General features: G+C 42.0%; 1 protein-coding gene across 1 annotated transcript in view; it reads right to left on the bottom strand.

The window, feature by feature from the left end:
* Positions 1-8,581, bottom strand: part of PATJ (PATJ crumbs cell polarity complex component) — a 130,677-nt gene extending 122,096 nt beyond the window's left edge. The window contains exons 1-6 of the mRNA XM_014307834.2: positions 8,522-8,581; positions 8,273-8,439; positions 6,512-6,694; positions 5,073-5,212; positions 3,098-3,290; positions 1,256-1,384 (exon numbers count right to left, since the gene is read on the bottom strand). Coding sequence (XP_014163309.1) covers positions 1,256-1,384; positions 3,098-3,290; positions 5,073-5,212; positions 6,512-6,694; positions 8,273-8,439; positions 8,522-8,543 — 834 coding nt within the window. The 5' untranslated portion in view covers positions 8,544-8,581. The remainder of the gene's footprint in view (positions 1-1,255; positions 1,385-3,097; positions 3,291-5,072; positions 5,213-6,511; positions 6,695-8,272; positions 8,440-8,521) is intronic.
* Between the last annotated feature and the right edge of the window lie 5,664 nt (positions 8,582-14,245).

Genomic DNA, 14,245 nt, shown 5'->3' with positions numbered 1-14,245 from the left:
CACCACCTTTGGTGCACTGATTTATACAGCAATCACAGAGTTATTCCCAGAACCAACTCAAACTCATTTACAAACTCATCCAATTTTAACATGTACATGCCTCATTATTTCACATGTTCTTAATGATGCCTCATTCAGCTGAGAATGATGTGGTGAGTTCTTAGCTTATATGCTTCATTGGTAGCCAAAACACTTTATTCCTTACAGCAAAACAGGTGCTAGACAAAAATTAAAATATACTCATTTATACATGGCAGGTTCAGAGGGAGATGGTTGAGAAAAAGCCAACATTTTCCAATAAAGCTCTCCAAATTCCCAGCTTTCATTCCATCCTCTACTAGAGGGACTGCTTTTGCCTCTCTCTGTTGTCTGCAGGGGTTCTGGTCCTCAGATATTTTAACTTATCAGGACCAAATTTGCTTGAAAAATCGGAATCTGTTTGGTTACTGCAAGTGTTCTAGTCTTGAAATGCAGCAATACTCAGTACAGAGTCTCTAAAGACAAACAATCAGAGGTGCAAACTGTGCCTGTGCAACTTCAAAGGGCTCTGCACCAAACCTAAGTGTCTCCTTGAACTGGTCAGGCTGCAAGGCAGGGATCAAACCCCCCTCCACTGAAAATAGGACATTTTCAATCTCTAAACCAAATCTTGCATTGCAGTGACTTTGGGAGGGCAGATTTTCTTGCCTGACAATTCACTTGGAGAGTTTGTCCCCATGGGTGTTGCAAAATGTGCCAAATTGTACAGAGAATTCGTCCTGCCCCAGACTGACCAAGGGCCAAAAATACCAAATATCAGGCAACTTTTCAGAATTTTTGCCTGTTCAACAATGTTACAAAAGCCAAATCATGAAACCCACTGAAAATAGGACATTTTCAATCTCTAAACCGAATCCTGCAATGCAGTGACTTTGGGAGGGCAGATTTTCTTGCCTGACAATTCACTTGGAGAGGTTGTCCCCACAGGTGTTGCAAAATGTGCCAAATATCAGGCAACTTTTCAGAATTTTTGCATGTTCAACAATGTTACAAAAGCCAAATCTTGTCTGAGGAACAGCTTAATTTATATCAGGTGCTGACTTTTTCCTCAATCATACCTTCAACCTTTATTTATTTATGAAGCACGTGTTGGCATTCAGACTTTGATGCTACCAGCTTCCTTTTGTTTAAGTATATTAGTTTATTTTAAGACTGTCAAAAGCGGTTAATTACACTTTGCAATCAAACAAGAAGTGACATAAATATAACAAATTACCCGATCTGCTAATCCCCCAGGAACAATTGTTCTTACAACTACTCCACTCGACTTTCCTCCTACAATTCCAAAGCCTAATCCTGAGCCATCGTTAATCAGCTCAACGTCTTCGACGTGGCCCCAGTGAATCTGCAATTAATAAAAACAGGAGATTTTAATTTTGACCATCGTTAACATTTCACGTGCAGCAGGAAGGAGGAGGAGAATTAATCAGAGCAGTTTTCTGTCTCCACCCCACAGGCTGGAGGATCTGTGGGATTCTGTTCACTCAGCTCCATTTCCTCATAAACACGCAGTGGGATTTCTCATCTGTTTTTAAACACTCATTTCTGTCCTCCACTCTCAGGGTAACAGGATACCAGGAAAAAGCTCGACTAAGAAAAAGCAATTTTAAGGTTTTCCTGCCAAAATGAAAAGCATCCTTTTAGTTTTTCATAAATCCAGAGTACTGCAAACAAGAGGGAAAAACAGAGGCAAGGAGCTTGCACTGGCCCAGTTTTCACTCAGCCTTGCCCAAATTCTCATTTCTGTTATTTCACTTACACGCTCTGAACACCCCCATTCAGCACTGAATTAATAGCACAGCACAATATTCTGCCATACTGGATTGGAAGCAAATTTCTAAGCTACACTCCACCATGACCTTATGTTCTACAAGACAATCTGAAAATAACAAAGCTGTTAAGCAACCCAAACCCAGCCAATGTTTCTGTCAGATTAATATCTCATACAGGCCCAAATGGAGCAAAGTAGGCAGATTTAAGTCTTCTGCGAATAAAGGATTTATTAGCATACTGAAAATCTTTGCCAAAGCCAGTTAAATATCATAAAAGAAGTTTAAAGACCCCCTGCAGAGATATATATTTGTATTTTATTTTGTTAGTCTGTTCAGTTCAGATCTTTCAATGAAAAAGCAGTTAAAATTTAATTCTTTAAAATTTTCAGTGCAATAAACAATATTGATTATCCACTAAAACCTTCAGATTTCACTACCTCTGTAATAATCATGAGGGAAATAATTGCTAAGAATAAGGAAAAACACTACTTTTTAACCCAGATTTTCATCAAAATCTACTAACATAATAAATTCAGATTCCAATGTTGCAATCCCTGGATTTAGGTGTGCAGTTTGTCCAAATTCAGGGAAGCCACCTGGACCATATGGGTGGAACACAGATGGAAGTTCAGCCCTGGTTTATTACATGTCCCAGTGACAAGCTCTCCTTTGTCACAAAAACAAAAGGCTTCCCAATCACTGAAATTTGCAGATGGGAAAAAAAAAAACCAACCAAGAAACCCCAAGCTGATAAATAAACAGGGATTGAGAGGTTCTTTAACAGATAAATTGTGTTTGTTTTTTAAAACAAAGACAAGGCTTTTTGGTGTGAGCAGTGCCAGTTTAAATTGGTTGGGCTGTTCCAAGCAGTGCTCATGGCAGGTTATGTTTACTCTCTTTTAAGAGGTAATCAGAGCATCTTTAATTGCTGAGCACATGTAGGTTTCAGCTGGGTATTCTCATAAAATGCTTCAATCAGCTTGTGCTGAACAGACCCTGCTGATAAGAATATGGGGATCCACTAAAGCTTCTGCTATCCCATAAAAACCCAGGATCTGTTTTATAACAACTCCACCATGCAGCTTTGCAATGGAAGCTCTGCGCTTACTGCACGGTGAGTCTAAATGAAATGTCATCACACCTAAAATCTGATTAAAGGAAAAAATCCCTCTATGTAAAACTTGCTAACACAAACCCTTCAGAGCCACGGGTGAAAAAAAAAAATTAAAAAAATAAAAATCCAGCCCAGCTCGAAATCTGATTTGGACAGTATTACAAGAACTCACAGTCTCAGGTGGATTTACATCACTGAACAAGGCAGTTCTGCTGTTCCCTTGAAGCGGCTCCCGAGCCACCACCAGATGCAGGGATCCTGTGGATTGCTGGAGGAGGGCAATGGCGTGCTGATGGGAAATGTTCTGATCCAATGGCGTGCAATTAATGGCCAGTATGTGGTCATTTTCCCTCAGTCTTTGATCCCTTAACAAAACATTGAAAGCAATTTTTTAATGCAGCACAGTGACTTCACATCAGGCTCCTGTAACTGAAATGTGAATAGGAAAAACATGCAGTTCTGCAAGGTTAAATGTTTATGTGCTTTAAAAATCTGCTTATTAGGGTGCCTTCACCAGCTTACACACTCCATTCCACCCACACTGCTCCAAACTGCCCAGCCACACTTTGCTCCAGCTTTGCCATGGTACAGAAATTTGCTGACTTCTTTACTCTGCTTCTGTGCAAAATTTATTTGCAATTCCCTTATACTCTCTTGATTATATTGAACTACAAAGCAGAAAAAAGTATTTTTGTAGTTACACAATGAACTAGGAACTAGTCTTCATTATGTTTAGCACTACATGATGCCATCTCTAAGAACCCACAACTCAGGCTTTGATGCTGTTTTGTATCACTATTTATTCTAAAGATTGATGTGCTGCATATTTATATTTTACTTAAAATTTATAGTATCAAGCTTCAGACGTGAAACTTTCTTGGAGCAACATGCAGTTCAGTTGCTACCTTGAGATAATATAAATTTCACAGTTAATTCACCCCAGTGATGAATTTAGATTTGTGACAAGAGAGAAACCATCACTCATCTCCTTTGTTAAATATTCATTCTGAGCACGAGACCAAACTGTTACATAGACAGACACTGCCTTCAAAGCTCTGTAGGAATCCAAAAAAGTCTCCAGGAGATCTTGTCTCAGAAGCAAAATGGGAAGCATGCTGGGGAAATTTATAAACTCCCAAACAATACAACTGCACATCTTAACTAAGGCATTTGAAACTTCCCTTTTTGTCGTGCCATGTTTAAGATGTTTCCCAGAAATCACTTTCTTCGAGCACTAACCATATTTCAGATTCTCTCATCAAAGAAAGTGAGCAGCAGGTCATCAAATCCTAAAGTGAGATATTCACCCTCCTCTGACATCCGGATCAGTCCATCTGTCTCCACTTTGAAAGAGCCTTAATATGCTTTTCTTTAAGTGTTCTCTGGTGTGTTCTCTGCGGGCCCATCGCCATTATCATTCCAACCTCTCCCCACTCTTTTTGTCATCCTGTGTTGGCACTTCCTGACATGTGTTATTTAAAAAGTGACACCAATGACTTGAAATCTAGACACATTTTTCTTGAGACATAATTCCAAGCACTGCGTTTGTCTCATGCCAACTCTTGCGGTTTTACAATCGCATTTTATTTTTAAAGGATTGCTCTGTCTTTTGTTGTTGGGTGAAAACCCACAGACCATACAGGAAGAAACTGCCTGAAGCCTCAATTCTATGATGACATCTGTGCAGGGATCTGTTGGGATGAGTGGATCTAAATTTACACAGGAAACAAACAGTAAAACTAACTATAAATATGGCATTGTCAGAGGCACATAAATAAAGAAAAAAAAAATCTTTCAGAGACACAATGCATAAAAATTAAAACGGAATCTAATTTTTATTTTCTTTGTATTCTTTTCTGAGTTTTCTTTTGGTTTTTTAATCAGGACTCAAGATTCTCCAAAGTGAGTCATGATTTCTGGAAATTCCATTTATGAATGGTTCGGAAATTTAAAACTCATCTGAAAACCTGATCCTCAAAACATGAGTCCCTTTCAGCTGAAAAGCCAGAATTCAAGATACCACCACCAAAATATCCCACCAGATAACCCAGAAAAACATGTTATTCTGATTGAGTTTTCAACGTGAAGGTCATGACTTTTCCCTCCATGGAAAATACAATTTTCCAACACAATTATGAAGTTCTCACCTGTCAGCTATGCTTCCTGGCTGGACTTCCTTGACAAAGATACCAACTTCTCCCAGGCTCGGATTTTTAAGGGCAACCACACTGAATCCAAGCCCTCCAACAGAAGGTTTATCAATGGTAATTGATTCTATTTGTCTTCCCTAATAAAACAGAAGATAAAATGATTTACTAATTTTCAATGCAACAGAATGAACCAGCTGAAAATTTATGAACACTGGGAGAATTATTCTCCTCCTAAGACTAAACAAAGGCAAAATACCGAATATGTTATTGCTATAAAAGCTCCTCCATTTATTATTTTTAATATGGCAATGTATTGGATATGCAAGCACTCCGAGGTTCTGAAACCTCAGGGAATTTAAGAGCTGCTTTCACACTTCATTCACATTATGAGATGAATTCCAAACTGGATGAAAACTATGAACGAAGTGCTGTCCAGAGCAATATATTTGGGATTTCTGGAAATGCTGTATAGCTAAACTAAATTACTTGTTTTTCAGCTCCCCTTGCTTTTAATGCTGATTTTTAGGTGTGCATTCAAAAAGCTGCAGCTTTTAAATACAGAAATTAATTTCCTCCACCTCCCTGCGGCTTCACAGTTAATGCTAAAAAGAGTTTGCTTTTGCAACTGCCTGTTTTTCAGTTTTAATACAAAATTGCTGGAGTTGTTTACTGGGAAATATTACGGGGAGAATGCACTGCTATCACAGCTCTTTTATTCCAAATAAGGTGCAGCCTTTACTGCTAAATCTTATCTCTGATGAGTTAATGACACACTAATGAGAAGAGTAATGCTCAAAATATTACAGCTACATTAAGGTAGTCAATTAGCAACAGTTACTTAATACAGAAAGGCATGACTAAGCAATTAAATTAATGGTTCAAAATAACACAGAACAATACATTTGTGGTATAAATGCCAATCCCACGTGGGTGGATGTCTGCACCTGTACAAATTCTTAGGGAATTTGGTACATCTGCATCTGCCTGGCAAAGTTAAGACATACTAAATAAAAGAGTTAAATAAAATATTACGTGCTAGTTTTTTAAATCCTTTGCACTGTTCATAAAGTTGATACATTTCCAATTTAAAATGTACTTGATAAACAAGTGCCTCCATCAAAACAACTTTCTGCTGGAAATGTCCATTTTCAATTAAGTGTCATCAAATACCAAAAATGTTTTCTGGCAGCTGAAACTTCCTTACTACGCTGGTGTGTTTGGTAGAAAGTAAAACAAAAAATTGGCAATGGAAGTTAAAAAAACAAAACAAGCCACCAAGCAACTTCCTATTGCTGACATTATCTTCCAGAGGGAAAAGTTCTCAACACTTCTACTCTCTCCTGCTTAGGAGGCACCACACTGCCAGACACAAAAAAAGCAGCATGAAATGCTTCAAAATGAAAAAAAGTTAGGTTCACTAAACCTTAGAGCCTTACCTTTGCCATTTGCTGGATGATCATGTTAAATTCATTAACTGCCAGGTTTGGAGTGAAGGCTGATGCTCTGGGTGCAGGTAAAGTGCAAGGTGTCCCAGCAGTGACTGATTTGTCAGCAAACACCAAGAGCCCCCTCTTGGTAAAATCAAAATCCACCGAGCGGTCGGGAGGCATGTAATTGAGCTATTGAAAATGAACAGAGGTGTGGAACAGCTATTGAAAACAAAAGAAGGCTTTTCCACAAATATTTTTTCATCCATTTTATGTGCAGGCTGCCCAAGGAGCAAAAAACCTGTGTTCATATATGCCCATTCACACAAATATGGTCACCTGTATAAATCAGGCAGTGTTAATATAGAATCTATAACCAAGCTACCATACCAAATTTAAATGTTTTTCAGGAGTTCCCTGAATGTTTCAACTGTGTTTCTACTCCACTCATTTTTCTCTAAATCTTTCTTGCTTCTCCCCTGCCCATGCGCCTTACACTCCTTTCACCCCGGTATTCCAGAAACATCACATGCAAAAGCAACAAACACTAAAGAGGCTCTCAAGCACTGCTGCAACTGTTAGGGAAACCCATATAAAATTTTGGCACAAAAATTCAAGTATTTTGAGTCATTCAGGAGCCTGAGGCCTGGTTTGTATTATCCCTCCCCAAGGAGAGCCTAGGGTACAAACTACCACTGAACATGTTATCACTGCTGGAACTTGCACTTCTAGTCCTCACTGATAATGAAGAAATGAAAAATATTCCCACTGTGACAAAATAAACTGGAAAATCCCATCCTGAATGAAGCTGCCCATGCTTAAATAGAATTTCAAGAAAACCCAAATTTTCTAGATATGAGAATCCTGAACATTCCAAATACAAACCCCACTATGTCACAGCCACTTCTTGGATACATTTGCATTTTCATACATTTGTTTAACAGCCTGCAGACGTGCATCCAAGCCTTGGAAGGAAGGGATGCAGAACCTCTGGGAACTCGGAAAGGATGGATAATGAATGGCACAGCCACCACCAGGCCAGCCAGGCAGGAGCACCTGCAATACACCTGGCAAGGGACAGCCTTGTCCCCTGACACCCACCCTGCTGGTCACCCCCTGGTTTTGAGTTTGCTGGTGATTTTAACTTAGCTGCAGGGTGACACCTGTCCATGCCCATGTGCACAAAATCAAGAGTCACTCGGCTGTACAAACCAAACCACAGAAGTTCCAAGCTCTGCTGAAGCCAAGTCATTTTAAACCTCACTTGGGTACAGCCGCATCAGAGCTTGGCAAATTGTCAGGCTGGGTTTTCTACACTTTACTTGCCAAAACAGGTTAAGCATTCTTGTAAAAATTAGCAGGAACTAAGTGATGCTGTCTTTTAGGGAGGAAAAAATGCTGCCAGTGGGCTGATAAACAGCACTTAGCTCCAGTGAAAAACAAAGGATCCCAGTTCCAACACTGCTCGGGACTCCAAACACTGGAGCTGATGTCTTTTGCAGATGTTTCTTTCCAACACAACCCCGCCTGTCCTGCATCCCTTTCAAAGCACATTGCCCCATGACCTCTTGGTTGCAAAACCACTTCTCATTTCAGCAGTGCCTCTGCAGACACTAGTGCCACAGAAGAAAAAAAAAGCCCAACACTCACTAGCACCAGGTTACAGCTTATTAACGAGAGCGCCCTCGTTAACACACGCCTACCCACGCGGATCCAAGTTCCACTGGCCCAGAGTCATCATCACACCAACAGCAGCAATTTTACACTCACCTGCTCCTTCAGCTGCTTGATGGATTGCTGGAGAGTCAGGATCTGGTTGAACAGGGGGCTCCTGAGGGTGTTCCTTAGGACAGCCAGGTTTTCCTGGTGCTGGGAATCCCTTTTCTCCTGCAGCTTTGCCTGCAGCCGATCCAGGATCTGCAGCACCTGCTGCTTATCTGCACCACAGACAAGGCCAGGTTAGGAATGGAGCTGCTTGGCTCAGTGCTCAGCAAAAGGAACAATTTTCAGACCACCTACCTGCTGCTGGATTTTCAGGCATGTTGAGGGGTGCTTTTGGAATTGATCAGAATAACCTGGATGAGGTTAAAAAAAAAAATTAATTAATGATAGATCGAAACAGAGCAGTAACATTTGATAAATGCAGTAATACTAAGCTAACAACAAGAAATTTAATAAATAATACTACTACCCCTGTTGTTTACCCCAAGTATTTAACAAAGCTCTCAACATAGCCTCAGCACATCCAAAAATTTTTCTTTCTTCCACGTGCTTTTCCTTTCACACACAGGAAGAATATGAACAACTCTTCCAAACATGAATAAAAATGCAAGTTATGAAAAAAAAACTGAAAAGGAAAACTGAGACAGACATGTTCAAACAGGTTATTTTGAATACTGACATTAAAGTTGTGATCTTCACAGATATACACAGAGCTAAAATCTACCTATAATTTAGAAGATATTTTCTACCTGATCATTTGTAGACAGTATTCCAACATCCTGGATGGCAATATAGGTGAAACTTTGTGTTTCCCCATAAAACAGTGAAGTTCACTCATGGGACAGCACAGAATTAAAGGCCAAAATTAGGCACATTAATCCCTGTTCCAACACATTCCTGAGGAAGATCTGTTCTAATCACAGCCTGATTTACAACACGTGAAAGAAGGCTGTTCTCCTGCAGGTGTTTGCCTTTCTCTTTTCTACATACATGAACAGCAAAATATCCTTTATTAAGCTTTTAAGGAGCAGAATATCCTTTATCAAGCTCCTGCACAGTGCCAAACAGAACAGGTCTCCAACAGGGGCTGAGGCCTAGATGGCAGTATAAAAACAACAGACTTGCAATTAGCAGAGATGATAAATTTCTACCCTTGCTTGCATGTTATTAAGTTGATGTGGAGCCTGTCATTCTGAAATCTATCAAGGCAGCTCTACCAAACAAGTTTCCTTCACTTAGTACAAGTGCCTCTGAAAAAAGTCAGCCATTTAACGGCACAATTTACATAATTTTAATTCTATCCGGTATATAAGTGTGTAATTCCAGAATAATATATTTGGAATTATTTTGGAACAAGACTAGCCATATTTCTCTCTCTATATAAAAGCTTTTCATTTATTTTTTAGTCTTGCAGTTCAAAAGGAGCAAGGGTCATATGGTGAACGTGACACCAGGGTCAGCACATTCCAGGGGCTCTCTCCCAGCAGGACCTCTGACCCTTTCAGCTCGGATGCTGTCTCTGCTCACACTGAAAACACCTGGAATTCTGGGAGGACACTGTTCTATTTACCAAAATATTAATTATGCAGGTGAGTAGCATTCCTTCTCCTGCAGAGTCAGGTAAAGTTGATTTACCTAATTGGAAAAAAGAAGTGTATGGAGGTGTGTCACAAACCACAATTTCAGATTTATGCACCCTTTCCTGTGCATACGCCAGCAGCTCTGTCTCCTGCAGGAATTCCTGCAGAGCTCAGTGCCTTTGTGTGGTTTCCACCCAGGGCCAGGCAGAATGAGCCTCTTTGCAAGACTCCTAACAGATTTAGGAGGTCATTTTAAATCAAACTCGTAGTAAGAGTTGAAGCAGCAGAGCCATACAACCCCCTGAAAGATTTTCAGGAATGCATCTGCACTTTTGGAAGTGCTGCAGCTTTATTTTCTTTTCCATTCGAAGTAAAACACTTCTAAGAGCACAGCAGCCTTTGATTCTGTGCTGAGAGCTGATTCTGAAGAGCAGATGAAAACACCATTTCCTTACACACTCCTGAGTCTTCACCAAACCCAGAAGACAAAACTTAACCTCCTCGACTGAAAATACAGCACGAACCTTAACAAATCAGGACTAAGAATATGGAAATTTGTTCTTTCTTCCTGGTTTAACTTCCCTTCATTCGCTTTCCTCCTCTGTTTTTCTACCTCTCATCAGCAGTTAAAAGAGGAAAGTGAGTGAACCAAAAGGAGAAAGGCATGGAAAATAACTCCTGTGAGGAAAAGTGGCTAGAATCACCTTTAAACCAGCAGTGGGGAGAGGAAGAGATTAAATTCAGAGAAGAAATCCAGCATGGCAGGAAATAACGACGACCTGACAGCACCATGCCCACCCAAGAGCCAAAGCCAAGAGGCTGGTCCAGCTCCCCAGCCCTCTTTTGTGCATTTATTCTTCCCTTTCCATTTTCCATCTGATCCCACAGGGAGCTGGAACAGGGAGCTAAACACTCAGAAAGAATCCTGCACATTTTGGTGGGGTGAGCTTTGTGCCCAGTCAGCTCTGGGCTGCCAGCACTGGCAGGAGGGGGACAAGAGGGGACAGGGTGACATGTCCACACCTCACAGCAGGACCAAACTGCACCACCAGAAACATCCATCCCCAATCCAAAACAGCCTCCAAGTGCTGAGCTACCCATCCCCAAAATTAATATTTTTTCCTTTGCTGGGGGTGTAATAATAGCGATTATCCAATGGGGACTGACCCAAGAAAATTGGAGATTTAAATTTTAGGAGAAGAATTATAGGTAAGAGATCTTGGCTCCATTGAGGCAGAAATTCCCTGGAGAAAGAGGTACAAAACAGGAGGAAAAAAAAAAAAGATTCAAGAAAGTTTCAGCTTCTTGCTTGAGCTGCTCCAAGTATCCCTAAGAGCCACTTGTGCCAGTGGATGCCCAAGTGGATCTCAGGTGATATAACTGAGTAACAGTTCAAGTTTACACAGCACTTTGGAGTTCCTCGTGATCAGAGCTGGCCTCCAAACAGCTTGCAATGCTTTTTGGTGATTATTTTTTTGTACAATATGTTAAAACCATACTCAGTATTTCTTTATTCTCCTTTCTTCCATAAGAGAGTGGGGAGGAAACAAATGAAAGCAAACAGCTCCTTCTGGTGTGAAGGGATCCTTTAAAATACAAGGTAATTTAGAGTTTTCAAGTCATGGAAAATTGAGCACTGGTCTCTAAGACGTGCTTTTGGGCACCAGAGAAACTCACAACTCCATGTATTATTGATCTCTATGTTTAAGAGCCCAAACAATTTATCACTAAACACTTTCCAAACACTCTTTAAGTCCAGGCAGAGTGTCAGCATCAGTTGATAAATTACAAAGTCCATTCCTAGGCATTCATTTTGAAGAATGATCCAAAACACTTTGGTTTGTCCTGTTAAAATCAGTTCAAGCACTCCACATCCCAGCTCCAGTCTCCAACTCCTATGGATGCTTATTCATCGTATTGGAAACCTCAGTTCAACATTTATGTCACAACTTCCAACATAACCATAAAATCATCGAGAAAATGATGAATTTCAGGAGGTTGAGTGCTTTGTAACCCAGGACAGCATCCAACTGGGGTTCCACTGTCTTCACTTCTGAGAGCTGAACCCAACGCATCCGAGGGAGTGGGAAAGCTTCAGAAGGTTTTGTATGAAATCCCAAGACTTGGATCTTCTTCAAAAGCAGCACAAGGAAAAAGGAATTCCCCCATGCTGGTGCCAGCAGAGGGTCATCAGAAGAGCTGAAAGGTTTAAGTCTTCCATTGCCATCGCCCCCCTGCCACTTGCACGGAGACACTCAGCCCTGGCACATCCCAGAGCCAGAGGGGAGCACGGCATCCCAACATCCCACCAGCAGCCTTGACAAACAGCTGCCCTCCACAAAGGCTGCTGGAAGCTGCAAACTGAGGGCTTTGCTGCTGGAGGAGGACACAGTTCAGCCAGCAGAGATTCTTCTGCCCCTTTTTCCCCACCATCCTCAGCCACCCCTGCCCCACGTCCTTCAACCCAGCCTCCAGCAACCTGAATCCCTCCCGGAAAAGTCCAGCCTTGTGGGATGTTCTCCCCACTCAGCCTGGATGGAACCTTTGGGGATATTAAAGCCCACAAGTGCCTAACTAACTGCTGCTGTTTCTCAAAGGCTTCTAACACAACCAGCCTCAGCAGCCAAAGGGCTCATCCTGATCCAAAGTCACCTTTCTGCACCAATGCAGCGGGAATTTTTCCTGGCCCTGTTATCATGAGTGACTAATACAGTGCACATCATCCTCCTCATCACAGAGACCTCTGACTGGGAAAATGTCAGTTTAAAGGTTGAGAAAAGCAAAAGCAAGGGAAACCAGCACTTGCTAGTGTGATCTTAATCCTAAATTGTCCTAACATGCCATCAGCTGAACTTCAGATAGCCAAAATTTTATAGTTTACATGCCATCAAGTGACTCCATACTGTGAAAAACCACTATTCTAACAAGTGTTTTGCTCAGTTTTACTTATGCTGTACAGAAAAATTCAGTCAGACCAAGCATAGCACATACACACCTTTCCTCTGAAACCACCTGTACTCTGTGCAATGCTGCAGGATTTACAAAAATGCCGTTGAGCACACACTGACTGCTCCAGGCACTTGAAAGAAGGAAAAAAATTGAATACTTTTGTGAGTACCTGAACGCTGATACACCACACATCTCCAAGGTGTAGTGGGTCATAGCTAAATATTGTTAAAAATGAAGAAAATACTGCGTGGGCAGGCTGAGTTTTACACATGATTAGTGACTACAGGAGGAGGAAAGTGAAGAAAACACAGCACTCTGCACCTGTGATTACCAGTCTCGGTGCAGATCAAGAGGAGCCTCACTCACTCTCCAGGCTTGGTAACTTTAGCAAGCAGAACCTGAATTCCTGTGGACTTCAGCCTCCAGGGAAGCACTGGTGTGGGTTCTCTGCTGTCTGACAGAAGTTAGAGCTCTCCACCAAGCAAAACCATGGTCTCAGAAGTCTGTTCTCATGGATAACTTGTTTCCAGTATCTAAATTATTGCCATTCTCAATAAATCCTAGGTACTTTGATGACAGTGTGCACAACTAACAAATCACTTCACGGGGAACAGAGCTGTTAGACCTGGAACCATGCTGAACTTCCAAGGGTCACAAATCAAAAAGGAATGCGGAAGAACTCTGCTCCCATTAACCACCCGTAAACAAAGTAAAAACCTGCTCTGCTAAGAATCCCTGGGCTGACAGGCCCTGGATGGGAAGTGTTGCAACAGGTGTGTTACTGCTTCCCTCCTCTCCTCCCCTGAGCCAGCCTCTCCGAGCAATAGGAACTGTTTGCACAACAACACAGCACCAGGATGGCTCCAGTGCCATGGAGAGCCCTTGGCTGCCATCGGGAGTCACCCAGCCCTGCCCTGTCAGGCTCTCAGGGACTTGTTGAGGTCCCTGGGGCCAGAAGGGCTCTCACAGGGGAGTCTCTGGATGAGGGCAGGCTGGTATCCTGGCCATGGCTAGACTGGCCAAGCTGCTGTTCACAGGTGTGGCTCTGGAAGCACGAGATGGTTGGAAACCCTTTGAGAATTCCAGAATGGGTCAGGTTGGAAGGAAACACAGCTGGGTCATCTGGTCCAACCTCCCTGCTCAAGCAGGGCCATTCCTGAGCACAAGGTACAGGATTGAGTCCAGATGGTTCTGGAATGCCCCCAGTGAGCGAGACTCCACACCCGCTCTGGACAATCAATGCCAGTGCTCTGCCATCCTCACAGGAAAAAAGTTCATCCTCACATCCAGGCGGAACTTCCCGGCCATCAGTTCCTACCCACGCCTCTTGTACTATTGCTTGGCACCACCAGGCAGAGCCCGGCTCCATCCTCTTGGCAGGTCGCAATACTTGTCACAGATAAACACAGGGTCTATCCCCTTTATATCCTCACGCACACATTTCACCCGGCGATCCACACGGCCGTGTCCGAAGGGGAATTCACTCCTGCAG

The sequence above is a fragment of the Geospiza fortis genome, unplaced genomic scaffold (assembly GCF_000277835.1).
Source record: "Geospiza fortis unplaced genomic scaffold, GeoFor_1.0 scaffold396, whole genome shotgun sequence".
NCBI classification, from domain to species: Eukaryota; Metazoa; Chordata; class Aves; order Passeriformes; family Thraupidae; genus Geospiza; species Geospiza fortis.
This window is presented reverse-complemented; position numbering and strand designations above follow the sequence as displayed.